Source organism: Bos indicus x Bos taurus, chromosome 15, assembly GCF_003369695.1.
Source record: "Bos indicus x Bos taurus breed Angus x Brahman F1 hybrid chromosome 15, Bos_hybrid_MaternalHap_v2.0, whole genome shotgun sequence".
In the NCBI taxonomy this organism is placed as follows: Eukaryota; Metazoa; Chordata; class Mammalia; order Artiodactyla; family Bovidae; genus Bos; species Bos indicus x Bos taurus.
The window spans coordinates 29,358,492-29,378,932 of NC_040090.1; the positions used below are offsets into that span (position 1 = coordinate 29,358,492).

A 20,441-nucleotide genomic window follows, 5' to 3' on the forward strand; every position below is an offset into this window, starting at 1 on the left:
AGTTGGAGGCTGCCAGGAAGACAGGCATGTTTTGAGTCTGGGTGTGTTTAAAGGAGAGCTTGCAAGGCTATTATAGCCAAACGCTCCGGGAAACAAACTCACTCAGAAGGACATCGTGGATAGTGGAGTGCAGTTTATTACACCGGCAGGTCCGAGGCAGAGTTTCCTCTTTAGCCAGGGACCCCAACCAACTTTTGTTGAAAACCTTATATACCTTTAAGTGTACTGCTCAAGCCCACATCCCCAAATTCCTTAAACCTAGCTTGGAAAGTGTTAAAGGGAGATGTAATCAGGTTACAGCCATGATTCATAATCAGAAGGGTCAGCTGATTATACATTGTAGCCTACACCAGTGGGTGCCAAAAAGATTACAAAGGTGATTGACTACATAGGGGATTATTACATTCTTTTTGGCGACAGGAAATCTCGGTATGGAATCTGGTGTTTAACAGTCTGGGGGGCCAGTTCGGCCATAGGCATGTTATCACCATGGCTCCCAGGCACATGGTCCAATGCTCATTGAAAGTGCAAGGTGGAGTTTCCTTCTTTTTCAAGATGGAGTCAGCTCGGCCTGTTCCTTTCCTCCCTCAAGGAGAAAAAGGGGAGTGGAGAGGACTTGGGAGGTTGCCTGGAGGGAGAAAGATCACAGGACCAGGAGCATTTGGGACAAATTGAAAAGTGGCTTGAATGCCAGAGTGGGCACCTTCAGTGCTTCCCTGGTTAAGAGCTGACCCTGCAATATTGGGATAGATCCTGGAGATGGAGGAGCGGGGCTGGGAGCCTGGGAAGGCTGCCCCTCCTCTCCATCCAGGCTGTTCTTCCTTCCTGCCCCTCTTCCACATTCCCACCTCCTCCAACCCTCCCCCCAGGACACACACTTGACAAATAAGCAAACAGGAAACTGAGGACCAGAGAGGTGAAATGACATCTTCTCCCTCCTGCCAACACCGAGGGAGTGGAGGAGCCTGGCAGCAGGGGGCCAGCTCACTCGACAGCTAGGAAGGGGAAGCAGAAGCTTTTTATAACTGGGGTAATTAATTGGTTGTTGTCTGTGACTCATTACTCTAATATTGCCAATTAAGGATGGGATAGGACAGAAGACGGTTCTCAAGCCATCCCCACAGGGCCCCCTGAAGACTCTGCATCCTCGGGAGGCAGCACAGTGTCAAGACCAGATTCACTGTCGCAAGAGGGATATAGGTCAGAGGCCTGGAGGAACTTCTGTCTGAGACATTGAAGGAGATAGACAGTGACAGTCGACACTCTTGCACTTCTACATTTGCCTTTTCAAGGGTGTTCCAAGCTTTTCTGACGTCCTCCATTGTATGGATGGGGCTCCAGGAAGAGGAAGTGATTTATTCAAGCCCAGGAGTTGAGGGCACAGCTTGCACTGCCCCTGCTTGCTGCCCAAGTCCTGTGCCTTCTCCCCTGTTCACTCCAGTCTTGTCTGGGATGCATTGGTCAATCAACGAACCTGTCCTGACACCTGCCCTGAGTATATCAAACCTGGTGCCTCCCCTCCCCCCGAAGGGCCCCCGGGTGGGTGGGGAGCAGACCACAAGTGACGTCCAGACCACCCAGGGTGATCACTGCCAAGGCCCAGGGACATCCTGGGCAGGAAAGCTTGTCTGAGCTGGTGTCAGAAAGAGTCAGCTGTCATGTCGTGCCAGCATGGGGAAGGCAGGGCAGCTGCGTGTTACTGCAGCTGAGTGTCTTGTGTTTGGGAACTGAAAGCAATTTGGCATAGTGCAGCTCTCGATGTGAGGAGGGGAGGCACGTGGCCAAGGGGACCTGAGCCTGCACTCCATCCTGGAAGGTGGGGGCCCAGTCGGACTCAGACTGTGCAAGGACCACTCTGGTTCCATCATGGAGAAAGTGCTGAGGAACCTTGAGTGGAGGTGGGGAGGGCAGGGAGCCAGAGAGAAGGCTTGAGGCCTCAACTAGGGGGAGGGGTCCACAGAGCAGCAGCTAAGGGAGGGATTCTAGAGACACCTACAGTATCATCAGCTGACTGGCTGCAAAAAAGAGTTTTGATGATGCCTCCCATCATCCCATGATTTCTACCTGGCTGGATGAGGTCGTTCCTGGGGTCAGGAGTCCATGCTATGCCCAGGGGTGCATGACAGGGGTCGTGGTCTTGGTGGAGTCCAGGAATAGTATAGTGGAGGAAGAACACAGACAAAATAAATCCCCTTCCCTGGGCCTGCCACTGCCTACCTCTTCCGATGGGAGCCCCTCCCACCATGGCAGGAAGACACCTTCTGTGGGGGAATCCATCGGCCCCCTCTCACCTGCACACCCAAGTAGCCTACCTCACCCCCTCCAGTATTGCCGTCTGCTCCACTGTCCCCCTTGCCTGGAATGCCTTCTCCCTGGTCTCTGTCCCTCAAAGCTCATCGCAAATGTCTCTTCCTCTAAGAAGTCTCCAGTTCAAACAAAGGAGTCAGGCCTCCTTCCCCCACCCCACTCCCCTTCCCCTGGACTCCCGCAGCAGCACCCAGGGCCCTGGGCCGCCCAGGTGAGTGGTGACTATTTCTCAGAGGAGGGCCTTGGGCACGGAGGGGGAGGATGACCGAGCAGGTGAGTTGAAGAGCAAGTGAGGAAACCAGTTAGGGTGGGCAAGCTAGATCCCCGATGAGTCCCGAGTGAGCACCCCAAGGAGCACTTGGGTGGTCTGGAGAGTGCAGGTATACAATGCATTCCAGTGCCCCTGGCTGTGGCTGGCAGGGACCAGTGCTAACCCAGCCAAGGGACCTCCCAGGCCACCCTTGGGGCTGGGGTCAGGCTCTGCCAGTAGGTAGGAGGAGGGGGTGAGTTTCCCAGCTCCATGCCTTCCTGTCCTGTTACACCCTGTGGGCTTCTGACAGGCATACAGGGCAAGGAAGAATGGCTCTCACTCAGGAATCGAGGTGGGCTCCCTGGAGGAAGCAGCCTTGGGAATGGGCTCAGGGGTGTGATTAGAGTCAGCCAGATGCACCTGGCTAAGGGGCTGCAGCCTGAACTCTACCCTGCGTTCTCCAGCGACAGAGTGAGTGACCTGAGTCAAAGGCAGACCCCTTCTGGGCCTCAGCTTGCTTGTGAATTAGGTGGAGGTAGAAACCCATGCCCCACGGGTCCAGTTAGATAACAGATACCTGAACAGGACAGACCACTGTTCAATAGGGGAAAACGTGTCCTCCCTACAAACTTTTAAAGGGATGGCTGTTCCCTTCTCCAGTGCTTTGGGGGAAAGGGACTCAGCAGGTCAGAAAGGAGCCCTCTGAGCTTCAGCTCTCCCAGGCCTAAACTGGAGATGATAAGACCCATTTAATCCTGTAAACCTTCCAGGGTTGCCATGAGGATAAGAAAATGGGCGATGATATTATTGCATCCATGAGAGAGAGAGGAGAGGCTGGCAGAGGCTGTTGCAGTGCAGGGAACTGAGGATTTATCGCTGTAATTAAAGCCAGGCTGTCTCTGGCCTTCGGGAACCACCCCACCCCCCACCTCACACACCGGGCCCCCTCCCTAAACCACACTGAAGGGGTGCCTGGCGTAGTCATGCCGCACTCCAGGAGAGACAATTAAGCTCTTGTTCATGACCTCCGTGACCACCTTGAGTCCCTAGGGAGCATGGATGGGGTGGGAGGTGATGGGCATCCGCAAGAGGCTGTGGCCACGCACCACCCTGTGGCCTCGGCAGCGCCCTCTGCCGGGCGTAGGGATAATCCCTCCGAAGGGCCCCCAGCTCTTGCTCTCCGGTCTCCTCACTGGCGGATGCAACCCCCGGGATGGTCTGGAGGGAGTGGGTGCTCCAGGCTGAGCCGGGTTTCATTCTCCTGCCTAATGAGCCATTCTGAGTGCTCCCAGGCAGAAGTGAGGGCAGAGGCCTAATTGCCCAGCTCTCTGTAGCCAGAAAGATAAATCCAGCCTCTTACACTGTCAGGAGCTGGCTGGGGGTGGGGATTTTAATCCCTTTCCCTTCTTCGCCCTAATGCTGCCGTCCAGCTCAACCCTCCCCAGGCTGCCCCCTCCCCCAAATCTCCTGGGTCAGAGCCAGAATAATCCTGCTAGGGCTGCCCAGCTCTCTCTTCTGGGAGCTCCCCACACCTTTCCCAGCTGACATTCACCCATCTCCCCATTAGGAACTTGATGAGGATGAAATGGGCTGATGATGGGAGGAGCTGGTGTGCCCCAGGTGTAGCCTGCAGGTGGACGGACTCCGCGGAGAGGAACCCCTCAGTCGCTGTCCAGCCTCTGCACAGGGCTGCGTATTGCTAAGTACACAGCTGGACTCTGTCTGGAAGCGGAGGCGGGACCACAGGAGTGGCACCCGGAGCAGAGCTCAGCCACGCGGAAGGAGCCGTGCCAGGCGGAGCCAGCACACGGGGAACACAGACTAGAAAACCTAGAAACAGCCCACACACATCTGAGCGCGTGCTGTGTGGTAGACGATCGTGGAAATTATTGCAGATATGACAAACCGAACAGGCACAGCTGAAGTATCCATTTGGTGAAAGTAAAATTAGATCCCTGCCTCTTACTTCAAATGAGAAGAAATTCCAGATGGATTAAAATGTGTTTTTTTCTTTTTTTAAGCTCTTTTTTTTTCTATTTAGGAAGAACATATTGAGGAAATTCAAACAACTCAGGAAGATAGAAAGTAAAAGAAATTCTCATCTTCATGCTTTAGAGGAAAGGCTTTCAAACCTCTGTCCATACACGTATACACACATACGGAGCTATAGATGGATAGGTGAACTACAGATTTAAATGTCAACAATGAGAAATCATCAGTGTAAAATACATAATCACAAGCCACGTTCCCTAACACGATACCAAAGACAAAAGCCTATAAAGGAAAAGAGGGATAGATTTGACTGCATAAAAATTTAATTTTTTATATAAAAAGCATGAAAACCAAAATTGAAGTCAACTGATAAAATAAGAAAAAATAGATAATCTATACTAAAGTTAATACTCTTACATAGAGGAAACTTTTTGAAATTTAATTTTGATTTTTAGTGATTTTTTTTCAATTTTTTTTTTTTTTTTTGGCTGCACCAATATTTCTTTATTCATTTAGTTCCAGCACATGGTATCTTTAGTTGCAGCATGTGACCTCTTAGCTGTGGCATCTGGGATCTAGTTCCCCAACCCTGGGATCTAACCTGGGCACCCTGCAATAGCGACTCGGAGTCTTAGCCACAGGACCATCAGGGAAGTCCTGACAAAGCTTTTATAAACCTGCCAGAAGCCAGTTATCCCAAACAAAAGCCACCAGGTTCTGTGCCTTTGCACGTTCCACACCCTCCCTTACCTTGTCATTCCAAAAAGCCTGTTCCTTTCAGCTTTGCTACAAGCATCTCTTCCTCCAGGAAGCCCTCCAGACCATCCCTGCCCCCATAACTGGCAGTGTGCTCTGGAGCAGCCCATGCTTGCCCCATTCACCATACTGGCTTCTAGGACTCCAGTTGCCTCCTGGCTGGTCAGTCTTCTGTGCAGGCTGCTCAGCGTGGAGTCCAGGCTTTATCTCCCAGTGTCCAGGGCTCAGTATGTGTGTAGAATGATTGGAAGAAAGTAGTGGCTCGGATGTGGAGGGAGATGCTGGAATTTAGTTTGGTGTGAGGTGTAAGGTAGGAGTCTAATTATACACACACACACACACACACACACACACACAAGGATGTCCAGATGTCCCAATATCATCTGTTGAATTCTCCGACCTTTCTGTGTACTGATTTACTTGGCATTCATCCTGTGTCCATCCTTCCAGACCATTCCCTGTCTTTGGGTCTCAGTTTCTCCTGTTCTTAATTGGACCTTTAGTGGATGAGGCAGGATGATCTCTGAAATCTTTTCGAATGCTGAAATCCCAAGGCTCCTCCTCTGGCACTGCCTGTGATTTTCCTCCTTGGTCAGACAAGGATAATTACAGGGCCTGCTGCTTGTTGCTTTGGGATAGTTGAAGAAGCTGGAGGCACCCAGACCTGGTTGTGAATTCTGGCTCACGTTTGCCCCTTGTGACCTTGGGCAGCCCACTTTCCCTCCCCGAGGCCTGGTTTCCTCTGACTATTCCTGCTGCTTTGCAGAGCTGTGGAGAGGATGAGATGCGATGGAGCAGGTAGAGGGCTGCTAGGAGTGCCCCACCCCCAGCTTTATGAAGTGCTCTTCCAAGGCTCTGTCTTCCGGGGCGGCCGCATGGTGCTGTGAGCCCAGATGGGGCAGCTGCTGTGTCAGGTCAGGGTCTTCTTCCTTCATCTTTGCCGGCTCCTAGAACTGCAACCTGCAGAACTGAGCCTGACCTCTGCATCCCCCTGACCATGGCACCTGCCCTGGGCTGGGAAGGGGTGATCTGCTTGGCTGTAAGCAGCTGGGGAAATTTGATGTAGAGCAGGGGGTGGGGAACACTTGATCACTGTCTTCACATAATTAAAGGGCTGTCAGACACGAAATGATAATTATAGGAACGATCGTGGATTTGGCGACTTAAGCTTACATCTGTAGTCACATTCAGGCCTGGCAGCCCTCCCATGAGGTAGAGGTGATATCATCTTCAGGAATAGAGGAGGAAGCTGGGGATTGAATGAGGTTCTGAACCGTTGGCCCATGGCCACACAGGTAGCAGTAGGAGGGCGGGGAATGAAAACCCAGCTCTTGATTATATTGCCCCGTGCCCTGGTCATTTGACCCCAGTGTTCCTGCCCTTTGGCTGGATTTGTTCTGGGTGGTATCAGAGAACTGGCAGCAGGATTGCAGCTGAGGAGCAGACTTCGGGAGGGATGGAAGCAAGAAAAGCAACTCCTGACACCCTGCCATTGCCAAGCACTTCTGTCCAACACTGCCGTCCCCATTTTACAGAACAGGAAGTCGGTGCTCGGGGAGGATAAAGCAGTGTCTTCTCCAAGGCCACCATTTAGTAGGCAGCCTGTCTGGGATTCTCACCCAATGTTACAGGACTTTGCCCTGCCCCTGTCCGGCCACTGTCTCAGAAGGGAGAACCCTCAGCCCAGAGGAGGGCCAAGCAGCATGCAGACAGGAGTACCCATCCCTGGAGCTGTAGGAGCCAAAGCAGGGGCGCTCCTGTCCTGGGGGCCACAGACACAGTCTCTGTCTCGAGGGACATGCAGGGAATAGGAGTCCTGCCAGACAGCTCTGCCTCTGAGTGTGAGTCTGAAGTCCATGGTGGTACCAAGGGCAGGGAGGCGGCTCCCACTCAGGTGCCATCCTGATGCAGATTTCAGGCTCCAGGTTCTATTTGGAGGTGCCCCAGATGCTAGGGGACCCTAGGGGTGCACCCACAGCAGTGTCTGTGTGTAGAGTTCTAGCCCAGGGCACAGTCTGGGGCGGGCAGCACCCGGCAGCAGCATGGCCTGTGCTCACACGTCCTGCATGGGCTGGGATCTGTGGCTGCAGTGCTGTGTGACCCTGTAAGCCCGGCTGCTAATAAGCTGTTTCCGCACGCACAGTCTCCTCTGAATGCAGAAGGCTGCAGGCGGGACAGAGATAAGAGGGATGAGGAGAAGACGTGACAACCAGCAGGAAAAATTGGTGCACTGCTGCCAGGTGTGGGACAGAGGAGGGTGGGGGCAAGAGTGGAAGAGACAGGATGGGGCCGGGGCCTCTGGGACGCTCCCCCACAGCCACCCCTGTGCAGGGAGGGAGCCGCCTGCCCGTCCACAGCCAGAGCTCACCCATCCCCTTCCCCGGCTGCTCTCAGCCACTTCCCTGTGCCTCTGTAGCCGGTCAGGAATCACCTGACCTTTGTCCTGCTCTCAGGCAGCTGCTAGACTCAGAAGGGAAGGGGCTGGGGTGTCACAATGGGAGTTCTTCCCTTGGATTCCAGGGGCCCCCAGGCTTCGCCTGAGGATAAACCCAGGGTTGGATGACGTCCTTGTCACTGGTGGCCCTGAGGCCTCCCTGCATCCCCACCACGTCCACACCGTCTTCTCCTCACAGCGTGTCTGAGCACCACAGTCCTCCGAGGGCTGTGGGCCAGGGTGCACAGATACTTCAGCCATCCCTGCACGGAAGGAGTCTGCAGCCCAGTGAACTAACTGCCCCTTATTATGCACCTACTGTGTACCACTTGATGTACATCACTTCATTTAACATCAACCCTCCAGAGTACGGGTGTTATTGCCTCTTTACAGGGGAGGAAAACAAGGCTCAGTGGTTAACTTACCGAAGTGGCAGAGCCAGGTCTGTCTCCCTCTTGAGCCTGGCTTCTTTCCAGGTCAAGTTGGTGGGTACCAAGAGTCTGTGCAGAAGCAGTGAAGAAAGGGAGGTCCTGGGACTTCTCGGGTGGTCCAGTGTTTAAGACCGCACTGCTAATACAGGGGTCATAGGTTTGATCCCTGGTCAGGGAACTAAGGTCCCACGTGCCATGCAGTGGGGCCAAAAAGAAAAAGGAAAAAGAAAGGGAGGTCTTGGGGGCTGCAGCGATGGGAGGAGTTCCTGAAGGAGAGGAAGGCTTGGCCTAGGGGATGGGCCCCAATGAGAGAGGAGAAAGGAATCTCAGGGAGTTGAGCTGGGTTTGGGATTGTCACACTTGTGTCCCAGAGGGCAAAGGTGGGTTTCCGGGAGAGCTATGCAGGTTCCCAAGGGAGCTGCAGAGGGTTGCCTCCTACCTCCGCTCCTCCTCTACTTGGTCACCTTGAATACGTTGCTCAACCTCTGACTCACTACCACTTACCCACTTTGAGCCTCTGTGCAAATAAGCAAAGGGTGGCCCTTCTGCAGGGCTTTTTGACCATTACCTGCTGGAAAACTTGTCATGACAAACATGCACGTCAGTGGTGCGACCATGATGTGAGTGGCACCTCTCAGTGCGGGGGCTCTACAACTTGCTCAGCCTGTATATGTGGCTGCCCTTCTCCGAGACTTGGGATCTTTGTTTGCTCTGAGATGGGGATACATACCCGGGCATCGTGCAGACAGTGGGAGGTGATGGAGGGCCAGTGGCTGAACCGCCTGGAGCAGAGCCAGGCTGGCTGGTGAGGGGCGGGGCTGGCTCAGGCCCCTCCCCTATAAGCTGCCCAGACAAGGACCAGTCCTGCCACTGCAGCCTCTCTGTCAGTGGAACTTCTCCCTAGGCCACTTCCTCCCCGAGCTCCTGGCTTTCCCTCCCTTTCTTCCAGGCCCTGCCATTCGGTTTTTTCCTCTGATTGTTCCGAGTGACCTGCTGTGAACAGAGCCTCTTCACCCCCATCTACAGGCTCCCTGTGGCCGTAGGACCTCTGGCTTTCAGCTCCCAGTATTGTCAACCTTGGGTGGCCCCCAACCCCAGCTCATGCCTTGTTCCAATAATGACGTTCCTAGTCCTTCGTGTGGGTTTCCAGGGGGTAGGGAGGGGATGCCCCTCATTCTTGCCCTATCCTTCCTGCCCCATTGTCGGGATCCAGCCCAGTGAGAACAGTGACCCTTGGTACTCAGGACCCCTGTCCACTGTGGGCCCTCCTGACACCCGCAGTCTTCCTGATCACCTGTCAGAATTGTCACTGGGTCCTGCGTCACGTGTCACCAAGGACATCCCCTCCCAGCACGTGTGGCCAGTTCTCTCCCTGTCACTGTCCCTGATACTATTCCCCTGATTCCCACCACCTACTGACCTCCATGCTGCTGACCTGGGACAGACTCATCATTGGCTGAGGCTCCCCCCTCACCTGGGCCCTTCTCAGAACCTTGTCCTCTGGCCAGAGGCCTCATACCTACTGAGGGAGAGTGATCTCTGTGGACAGAGGGCCACTCACTACTGCTGGCTCGGCGTTCACAGAATACCAAGGACTCCTCTTTGGAGGGGGTAGTAAGTTGGTAAACCTAGAGTGAAATGTCTCCTGGGTGGGCACACTCATGCCAGCGTCAGAGAAAGAGTCTTTTCTAGTCTACCATCTCACTATCAAATCTATCTTAAGTTGCCACTCACCCTGGGAATATGAAGACCACCCAGACCTCGAGGTGGTTACAGTATAGCGGGGGTGGGGGGGAGTTCCTGACACACAGTGGGACAGTTCTAGAACTGCAGGGGTCATGTCATAACTGACAGGGGTGCCCCAGTTATGGAAGCTCTGCGGAGATAGAATCCCTGCTGGGATGGGGAAGGCCTCGAGGAGGAGGAAGAGGGCTGTCTGGTGGACCTGAGAGGCCTTGCTTTCTAGACAGAGACATCGAGAGGTTAAACTGGGCTTAGAACTGTAGCTCCAAGCTGGCTGTGCGGTGCCGGAAGGATCAGAGGTGCCAGCAAAGCTGCAGGGGGCCCGGGCAGTGGCTGGATGAGAGACGCTGAGCTCCTCCAAGCCCTCCAGCCTCTCAAGGTGGGGGGTGGTCTTGGGTCTCTCCTGCACTGACTTCCCCTCCGAGCTGTTGTTTGTGCTCATGATCTCAGCAGTTTCCCAGAGAGCAGGATGTTCCAAGCTTGTTGTGCCTCTGAGATAAGGGGACGGATGGAAGCAGGGGTACACCCGAGGGCCCAGCCGGAAGTGCCTGCAGACCTCTGGGGGAAGCAGCAGAGGCGGCGTCAGCAGGACCCCCTCCATCCACCCAGCACGCACACTGCCCCCACCCCACCCCCGGGCCCCATGAGATAGAGGGGCTGACCCCAGGTGGGGGTGGTAGAACATTCCTTCAAATCTAGAGGCTGGGGCACTGCTCTTTAACCCTTCTCTAACTTGCTGTGTGACTCGAGCAAGTTGCTTCACCCCTCTGGGCCTTGGTGTAGCAGGGGCGGAGGTGAGGAATGTGACCCCTCGGACCCGGGATCACCCTCCCAGTGTGAAGGCTCAGGCAGATGTGGCCTTTGGTCCTGGAGACAGTGCACACAGGAAGGGCCTCAGGCTGCAGCACTAAGGGCCCAGCTCTGGGGTGGACCCCCGACCCTGCCCTGGTTCCCCATCATTTGTGACTCTGGGTGTGATGATGTTGGTCAGGTCACTTCCCTCTCTGAGCCTCAAGTCCCCACCCATGTGAAGAGGGGCGGGGAGCACTGGCTAACATACCCCAACTCTGTCCCCAACTGCTCGTCTGAACCTGGGCCTCATTTTCCACACTTGTTGGTGGGCGAGTTCCTACTGGAGCTGAGGGAACTTCCCCTCCTCATGCCTTCCACTGTTTGACAAAGGCAGGCCGTGGGGGAGCGAGGGCCGTGGGTAAAGCAGGATAGGTGCCCTTGTGCACCCGCCTGGCGGTGGGGCTGCCACGGGGGGAGGGGTGGGAACGTTCTGGGCGATGGTGGCCTGAGGGCCAGCCTTGCCCCCACTGACCCCTGCCCTTGCTCCGCCCCTCCAGTGGGAGCGCCTCTGGTTCCTGCTCCTGACCTTCACCTTCGGCCTCACGCTCACCTGGCTGTACTTCTGGTGGGAAGTCCACAATGACTACGATGAATTCAACTGGTGAGTGGGGACCAGGGGGCGGGGCCTGGGGCCTGGGCATCTGGTGGCTGAGACTGGGGTCGGGGGTGAGGGACAGGTTTGAACCTCTCTCCCAGGCTTGTCCTCAGGGCCCGGCCACCACTGGCCACCAGCTCACTGTGTAACTTTTGAGGGCGTAATCCTCTAGAGAGAACAGACACTTAGGGGAGCTGAGACCAGCTGGGGAGAACAGGGAGCTCCTTCCTGCTGCTGCTATCATGGAAATAGGGATGTAAGACAGGACAGGGGCTCGGCTGGGAGCTGGGACCTCTGGACCCCTTGTGGACAAGGACTCCAAGGCTCAAAGAAACCAAGGCCTCAGCAGAGGAGGTGGTCCCCGACCCCAGGCCTCCTGCCTCCCTGAGCAGGGCCGTGGGCCGGGCTGGCAGATGTTGTGGTTCTGGGAAAGCTCAGGGTCCCTTGTGGGCAGCAGCCTCAGGTCCAAGAACATGTCTGGGGCTGGGTGCACAAGGGCACCTATCCTGCTTCATCCCCTGCCCTTGCTCCCCCACGGCCTGCCTTTGTCAAACAGTGGATGGCATGGAGGAGGGGAAGGTCACCAGCTCCAGTAGGAACTTGCCCACTGACAGGTGTGGAAACTGAGGCCCAAGTTCAGATGAGCAGTTGGGGGCGGAGTTGGGGCTTGGCAGCTGGTGCTCCCTGCCCCTCCGGTGCTGCCTTTTCCTCTTGGTTAGAAATCCAGCTCAGTGTGGCCATGGGCACAGGAGTGTGAGTCCTCTCTCAGGCTTGGTGTCCTCTTCTGTAAAATGGGATAGCAGAGCGCCAGCAGATAGCAGGTCTTTCTGAGGACAAAATGAGATGATGGATGTGAGAGGGCTCCAGGCTCCCCTAAACCCAAGGTCGCTTCCTGGGAGGCTGAATCTCCAGCTGGAAGGTGGTCATGATGTTAGAATTTATGATTTCTGGACTCTGGGCTTCTGATGGGCTGTGGTTCAAGGATTTTGTAGTGATCCTAAGACTCAGTTCATGGAGTCTGGCATCCACTCCCCTCTGCATGGCACCAGGCTGTGCTTCTGTGATTAATGATCTCAATAAAGGACAGGCTGCTGCCCTGCAACAGCCCGGCGAGATCAGCCGGGGCCCCAGCCGAGTCCCAGAGGTGGCCTCTGGCCTTTATTAAATGCCATAAATAAATTATTCATCCTCTCAGGTCCAAAGCACAGGCACTGCTATGGGCAAGTGGGAGCATTCCCTGATGGGCCTTCCCTGAGGTCCTTGGATGGCTCTGCTGAGCTGCAGGGCTGCTGCCCCAGTGCTGGTCCACCCTGTCACATGCAGAAGGAGCAGCTAAGCCCGGAGAGGGACAGGACTCCCCTGTGGCCATACAACCAGCTAGTGCCAAGCGCACATATTAGGACAGTCCGGGAGACTGGGGCTCAGTGGGTTAAGTAGCCTCTCTCTAGTCACACAGCAGGATGCAGTCAGACCTGGGACAGGGACTTAAACTACCTGATTGTATCACGTGGTCCACGGGGCCACCCCGCTCTGCCCAGAGACTGGGCTCCCCGTCCCTGGGCAGCTCAAGCAGAGGATGGATGTTGGGGAGGCCGCAGAGGGAAGGCATGCCTGTGCTCGGGGAGGGTCTGGGGACCTGCAGCTCCCTTAGTCAGTCTCCTTGGTTTCCTGGAGTTGTGCTGGGATTCAGGAGCCCCTGGCCTGGTCCTCAGAGTACAGAGAGCCTCCAGGGATAGCTCACGCGGTAAGAAGAGGCGAGCAAGACCTGGATGGTCAGGGCTGAATGGGGAAAGCCAGGGAGGGACTGGCTGGGCTGTTACTGTCAACTGGGAATTGGCAGGGGGGCTCCCTCCAATTCTCCCAGGAATGGGAGAGGCATGTGGAGCCAGAGGCTTTGCAGGAGTAGTTACCAGGGCCGGGGGCTGCCTTTTCTTGGGCCTCAGTTTCACCTTGAGTAAATCTTGCCCTCGAATTCTGAGGGTGAGGGCCAGGGGAGAGCAGGTACCCACCCCACGGTGTCTTCCTGCAGTCCTCCCAGCCCCAAGAGGGTAGCAGGCCTGAAGCTGCCTGGTGCCGGCTCATTTTCTCTGATGACCCTGTGCACGTTGCTTGCTGCTTTCTCTAAGCCTCAGTTTCCCCACTTGTACAGGGAGGATGTGGGTGGTTCAGTCTTTCTGGAGAGCAATTTATCAGGCTCCAACAGGAACCCTAAAAACAGCTCATTCCCTTTGGTCCTGTGATTCCATCTGTAGGAGTCTCTCCTAAGGAAATAATTAGTAATGCAGAAAGGTATGTGCCAAAGAGTTTTTGTGTTAATTTATAACAGTGAATAATTGGAAACTATTAATTGTCATTAGTAGGAAGTTGGCTTCATGCAGTACATTAGTGCAACAGAAAACCTCATGACTGAGAAAAATCACATTTCCTCAGGCTTTTACTGACGTCAGTAAATGCTTATGTTAATAAAAAGCAGAGACTTGAGTACTTACCTTGTTCCTCACATAAACTTCATCCTCAGGAAACCCTAGGAAGGGCACTTTGTTATTCTATCCTGTAGATGAAGAAACTAAGGTGCAGGGAAGTCAGGTGTTACATGTCATCGATCCTAAGACCTCATCTTTTCAAATGTTGACGTTGAAATTGAGATGAATGTCACAATCAATAGCATCTTAGCATTAGGGAAGTCTGTCACCTCCCCAGCACCCTGCAAGCCAGGGGATTTGAATCTGCGAGTGCCTCCCTCCAAAGCCTGAACTCTAACCCCTGTGCTTTACACAGTGGGGTCTCGGCTTTGCTGTTTACAAAAATATATAAGCAGAGGGGGGCACCCACCAGAAAAAGGCAGCAGAGTTTTGGTGATGATTACTTCTGGGCAGTGGAATTAAGGGAAGTTGTTTTTTTGTTTATGCTTCTTGCCATGCTCAGGTGCCCCCCAAGAGCCCTCCACAGGCTGACCGATGACCAGGGAAGCAGTGACCTCCTCACTGAAGGGCCAGAGTCTAGTACCTGAGCAGGCCACCTGAGAGCTGAGAGCTGGCAGGCCCCAGGGAGCATCCAGGCTCCCTGATAGAGGTCTGACCCCTGCCCCTTCTCCTCCTGGCAGGTACCTCTACAACCGCATGGGCTACTGGAGTGACTGGTCCGTGCCCATCCTCATGACCACAGCAGCTGCCTTCACTTACATCGCTGGCCTCCAGGTACGTGGGGCTGTCTCAGAGGGAGGTGGCCCTGTTCCCAGGGGAAGGGAGGTCTGGCCTGTGCCGGGCTGATGGAGGGCCCCACCCTGGTTTGAGGAGGACGGCTGGCTTTTCTCCAGACCTCTGGGGCTTGGTTCCTTCAAGGTGGGAGGTCCTCTTGCTTTGCCCTCTTCTGGAATGTTTTCCCCTGACCCCATGAGGACATCCCACTGTTAGGCCCCACCGCAGACTTCCTCTTCCAAGAACGTCTGCTTTGGTCCTTGCTTCCACCACGGTGCTCCTTCAGACTTAGCTCAGTCCCCAGGCAGGCCTGGGAGCTCCTGGGTGTGTGTTACCTGCTCAGTCGTGTCCAACTCTTTGTGACCCCGTGGACTGTAGCCCGCCAGTCTCCTCTCTTCGTGGAATTTTCCAGGCAAGAACACTGGAGTGGATTGCCATTCCTTTCTCCAGGGCGTCTTTCCGACCCAGGGATCAAACCCAGGTCTCCTGCACTGCACGCAGATTCTTTACCCTAGTGAGTGAGCATCAAAGCAACTCTCCAGGCTCCTGGGGGACAGGCTCAAGTCTTCTTCAGAATCCGGGGTCCTGGAACTCCCAAAACATGAATTAGGCAGCCCAAGTGCAGCAGGGCCCAATGAGCTCTTGAGGGAAAAATCCTAGAGGAGAAGGCACCTGGAGGAACCTGAAATAATCTGGGAGGCGGCCAGGTTTGGGCAGAGCTGAGCAGGGCTGGGCATGAAAATGGTTTGCTGGTTAGCTGACTGCTTGAGCCGGGCCTGGAGAGCCGGGGGAGCAGGGTGTCTGGGGAACTGGCAGGAACCCGGGCCACACGTGATGCCTGACTCTTGCCCTCCGGGCCCTCCTTCAGGTCCTGGCACTATGCCACATCGCCGTGGGGCAACAGATGAACTTGCACTGGCTTCACAAGGTAAGGGGGCCTCCAAGGGACCCAGGGAGGAGGGGAGAGGCTGGAGGCCACAGCCGCAGAGGGAGGGCCCGGACACACCTTCCCTCCCTGGATCATGGTTCTAACTGTTCTGGGAGCTAACACTGGACTATATTTACTCATTTACCGCCTCAGCAGCCCTGCAGCATAGGTGCTGTTATCATCCCATTTGCAGTTGGGAAAACTGAGGTACAAAGAGGTTAAGTAACTTGCCCAAGGTTTCCAACTTAATAAGTAGAGGGTCCAGGCTCCTAGGTCTACAGCCGTGTGGTTAACCAGCGTAGGTCACAGCTCCAGCTCTCTGGCTGGCTCTGACTTCAATCTCATCCTCTGTTTCTCTTCAGTGAGCTCATCTTAAAACTCTGATTCAGTGTTATGACTCCCAGTTTAAAGCCCTTCCCACAGCTTCCATTGCTTCCAGGATGATCCAAGCTCTCCCTCCAGACATTAAGGCCCTGAGCAGGTTGGCCCCTTGCTGACGTCTCCCAACTGCTGTCCTGGGACCGTCACCCTCGGCTTCTGCCACACGAGACATCTCAGGCCCTCCCAGCACGCCTGCCTCTTCTCTGCTTTATGTTTTCGCTCCTACCTCCCTTTCTCTCTCTTTTGAACCCTTCCTTGGTTTTCCTCCCACCTACACAAAGCTTCTCAGGCTCCCCCAGTCCCCTAAGGCTCCCTGGCCACAGTCCTGATGTCTCATTGTCCATTTCCATCTGGCTCCCTGACCCTGACCCTCCCTAGTCTAGGAGCTCCGTGCAGAGACCAGAACTGACTTTCCATCTCTGTGTCCCCAGTGCCCCGTGCAGGGTTGGACCCAAAGCAAAGAGGCATCATACATTCCAGAGCCTTGACTCTCTGGCTCACTGTTCATGGCACACATAGCGTGCAATGCATGTGGCTGATGCCTCCTGCTCTTTCTGAGACCCCAGTGGGCTCAGGAGTGGCACAGAACTGACCCAGAGAGAGGCCCTCCCTCCCAGGAGCACCAGGGCCCCTGAGAGAGGGCCGTGCCACCTCCCTTTCCCCAGAGCCTGACTCCATGGGCTGGCCATTCAGGAAGAGGCAGAAATGTCCAGGAATAATCATGAGCCCGTGAGATGGGTCCAGAGTGACTCTGAGGGGAGGGGCTCACTTCCAGCTAAAAGGATACAGAACGAGAACTGGAAGAAGGATGTGGTGAGCTCCACTTGGGCTGCATGGAGTGGGAGGTGCCTGTGGGCATCTAGGTGTGCCTCCAGGGTCTGGAGCTGGGGAGTCAGACCCAGGTGACTAAAGTCCTGGAGGGATAAAAGCAGTGAGCCGCCTCTGGTCCCCTCCCACCTTCCTCTTGCTCATCACTCTTTCCTAAGATCTCCTCTGCACTTCTGAAGCCTTCTCTGTGAGGGACTTTCTTTTCCCAGCTGCAAAGCTGACACTTGAAAGGACAACAACTGCGGGCACCCCAGGTGGGGCTGGTGCACACCGCGGCCCCCTCCTCTGGGGCACGCCTGGCTCTCGGCAGGCCAGGGCACACCTGCTTGATCCCGGCGGAGAGGCATCTGGAGGCTCAAGCCAGCCCGGGCAGCAGCGCAGCGCAGGGAGTCTTCTCCTGGGGGCAGGGGGCTCAGATCCCTTCATCTGCACCGGTGCCAGCTCCCAGGGTGCCAGCCCTGCCTTTCTCTCCCCTCTGATCCCTCCCAAGAGATCTCAGCATGAGGCACGTTCCAGCTGATGCTTAGCTGGATCCACTGCAGCAGGAGGGAAGGAGCTCCCTGGGGCTCAGTAGTCAAGTAGGGGCTGGAAATTCTACCTCTCTGCAAGACTCTATAGTTTTAGTCTAAGATTTTAAGGAATTCTTATTTGCGGGGGGCCGGGGGGGTGTTTTAACTAACTTCTGACCCTTAGTACATTGACACGGTTCAACATTACAGAAGAAGTACAAAATGTAAATCTCCCCGTTATCTTTCCAGAGATATTTTAAGCACATGCAGATGTGTGTATGTACACACACATACACACACATTCCTTTTTCTTTAAACAGAAGTGGTAGCCTATTATACCCTCATTTTGCATCTTAACATTTTTTTTGGTAGGTTTTTTTTTTTTTTTTTCAGTATAGTTTACGCATGGGCTTCCCTGGTGATTCAGCAGTAAAAGAATCCACCTGTAATGCAAGAGATGTGGGTTCGATCCCTGAGTCAGGAAGATCCCCTGGAGGTGGAAATGGCAACCCCCTCCAGTATTCTTGCCTGAGAAATCTCATGGACAGAGGAGCTACAGTCCATGGGATCACAAAGAGTCAGACACGACTGAGCCCGCACAAGCAGGAATACATGATTGTGCCTATAAAGCCACCCTTGCCCATAAAGTGTTCGGGGATTTCCGGACTTTGCCATTCCCAGTGGGTGAAAATGGTGCCTCGGTGTAGTCTTTTTAGTTGATTTGCAATGCCGTTAGTTTCAGGTGTACAGCCAAGTGATTCAGTTAGACAAATGTCTACTTTTCGATAGTTTCCCACATAGGTCACTGCAGAATACTGAGTATAGTTCCCTGTGCTACACAGTAGGTTCTTATTAGTTACCTATTTTAGATGTAGTATATATATATATATCAACCCCAATCTCCCAATTTATTCCTCCCGCCCCTTTCCCCCTTGGTAACCAGAAGTTTGTTTTCTATATCTGTGACTCTATTTCTATTTTGAAAATAAGTTCATTTGTACCATTTTTTTTTGAGATCCCACATATAAGTGATATCATATGAAATTTGACTTACTCCACTCAGTTTGACAACCTCTAGGTCCATCTGTATCGCTGCAAATGGCATTATTTCATTCTTTTCGATGCTGCCATTGTTGTTTAGGTGCTAAGTTGTGTCCGACTCTTTGCAACTCCATGGACTATAGCCCTCTAGGCTCCTCTGTCCATGAGATTTCCAAGCCAAGAATAATGGAGTAGGTTGCCATTTCCTTCTCCAGGGGAGCTTCCCAACCCAGGGATCAAACTCACGACTCCTGCATCTCCTACATTAACGGGCAGATTCCTTACCCCTGAGCCACCAGGGAAACCCATGCCCACTTTAAAAAAATTATGTTACTAACATTTGTCTGCAAAGAGTAGGACACGTCCGAGCAACTAACACAACATTTAGTAAGCACTGACTATTTTGCTGCCAGCCATGCTGCTAAGTCACTTCAGTCGTGTCCACCTCTGTGCGACCCCAGAGACGGCAGCCCACCACGCTCCCCCGTCCCTGGGATTCTCCAGCCAAGAACACTGGAGTGGGTTGCCGTTTCCTTCTCCAATGCATGAAGGTGAAAAGTGAAAGTGAAGTCGCTCAGTCGTGTCCGACTCTTAGCGACCCCATGGACTGCAGCCTACAGGCTCCTCCGTCCATGGGATTTTCCAGGCAAGAGTACTGGAGTCGGGTGCCATGTGCTAAGCATTTCACTTGCATGTTCTCATTTATCTTTCCAAACCCCTTTCAGGCAGGTGCTCACTCTCCCCACGTCTGCAGCTCAGGAAACACGCTCTGAGAGGGTAACCATCCCCATTAGGCACAGTCACCAAGGAACATGACATGAGTGGGTCCCTGAACCCTGGGCCAGCCGTCTGCGGCTTGAACCACACAGAGCCCAGATTCTCATCACCTTCCCAAGAGGCCAACGTGCTGGCAAGGCTGATTTCCAACTCCTCCCGGGTCCCAGCACCCAGGCAGGGCTCAGTGAATGAACGGACATACTCCTTTATCCTCCATCCCTCCAGCTGTCATCATGAACCGCAGTGCCTCCGGCACGGAAAACCAAAGACCACTTTCTCCGAGGCTTCCCCTGGGCTTTCCCCACTTTCTGGGTGGGATGTATCCTTTGCAGTCAGACTTGAGGAACAGCAGTCTAGTTGTTAGGAATCAGCGCTGTTTCCGTGGCTTCAGGACACAGTGCATGTGGCAAAATCCCACAGGCAGTAATGCTGCGGAGCATAATGGTTGCCACTATGACAACTGCCGAGTTCAGAGAGGATAAAAATTTTCATTGCATTAGGTTCCCGGGAAATCAGTTTTATCACAAGTATTTCCACTAGCAGTTCACTACTATAATACAACACGCTCAGGGAGTGACCCTCCAGAGATGCTTGCTGTGCCCTGGAGCTGGGGGCAGGGAGCCTGCGTGTCGGGGTGGGGGTCGAGAGGATGCTCCCCGGGGCTCCCTCCACTTCACTGTGAGGGCAGATCCCCAGAAAGAGCCTGACCTCCAAGACAGGCAAAGTGGGAGTTGCTTCTGACTGCCCCCTCAAAGCTACATGACCAAGCAAACCCTTATGCTCTCTGAGCCCCGTTTTCCTATGTGTAAAATGAAGACGATAACATCCTGACTGGACTTTCACAAGGATAAACACGAGGAAAAAGCGAAGGGGCCTCCCATAGACCCAGGCCACACTTGGGCCCTCCACGCACCTTCATATCTCTTATTCCCATGTCTTCTGGGCCGGCCTGTCACAGTCCATAAGGGTTCCTACCCATTTCAGCCTTATTACTGCTTCTTATTAGAACATTTGTTTCCAGGCTGATGGGCCAGAACGACAAACCTCCAAAGGAAACCTTAATCCCAGACAAGAATGAATCTTCCCTGCCTGGCAGGGAACGAAGATGGATCAGCTGCCGTTGCTGCTCTCACGAGCCAGAAACTCAATTTAGAGCCTGTTTGGTTGTTGGAGGGCTCTGGGAATGCTGCTGCCACTGCCAGAAAAGGCACTGTAGGGAGAGAAAGAGGACGAGAGCCCTGCTGGCACAGAGAACCATGGGAGCAGGCAGTAGGGAGTCAGGAGGACCAGAGATGGCGGTCCTGGCTGGCGCCTTGTGGGGCTGGGGGCTGTGGAAGGCTTCAGGGTGAAGACATGACTGAGTTTTACGAGACCAGGCTGGTGGTGCAGAGATGTGGATCCAGGGCCCAAGGCAGGGACC

At 54.3% G+C, this 20,441-nt stretch overlaps 1 protein-coding gene across 6 annotated transcripts in view; it reads left to right on the plus strand.

Annotated features, from left to right (window-relative positions):
• GDPD5 (glycerophosphodiester phosphodiesterase domain containing 5) overlaps positions 1–20,441 on the plus strand; it is a 91,498-nt gene that overhangs the window by 50,859 nt on the left and 20,198 nt on the right. For 5 of the 6 annotated variants that reach the window (XM_027562875.1, XM_027562871.1, XM_027562870.1 and 2 more), the window contains 3 exons: positions 11,263–11,366; positions 14,464–14,557; positions 15,426–15,485. In XM_027562875.1, the coding sequence (XP_027418676.1) occupies positions 11,263–11,366; positions 14,464–14,557; positions 15,426–15,485 (258 nt within the window). Of the gene's footprint in view, positions 1–11,262; positions 11,367–14,463; positions 14,558–15,425; positions 15,486–20,441 lie in introns of those variants that run through there. The other variant, XM_027562876.1, reaches the window with a different exon arrangement.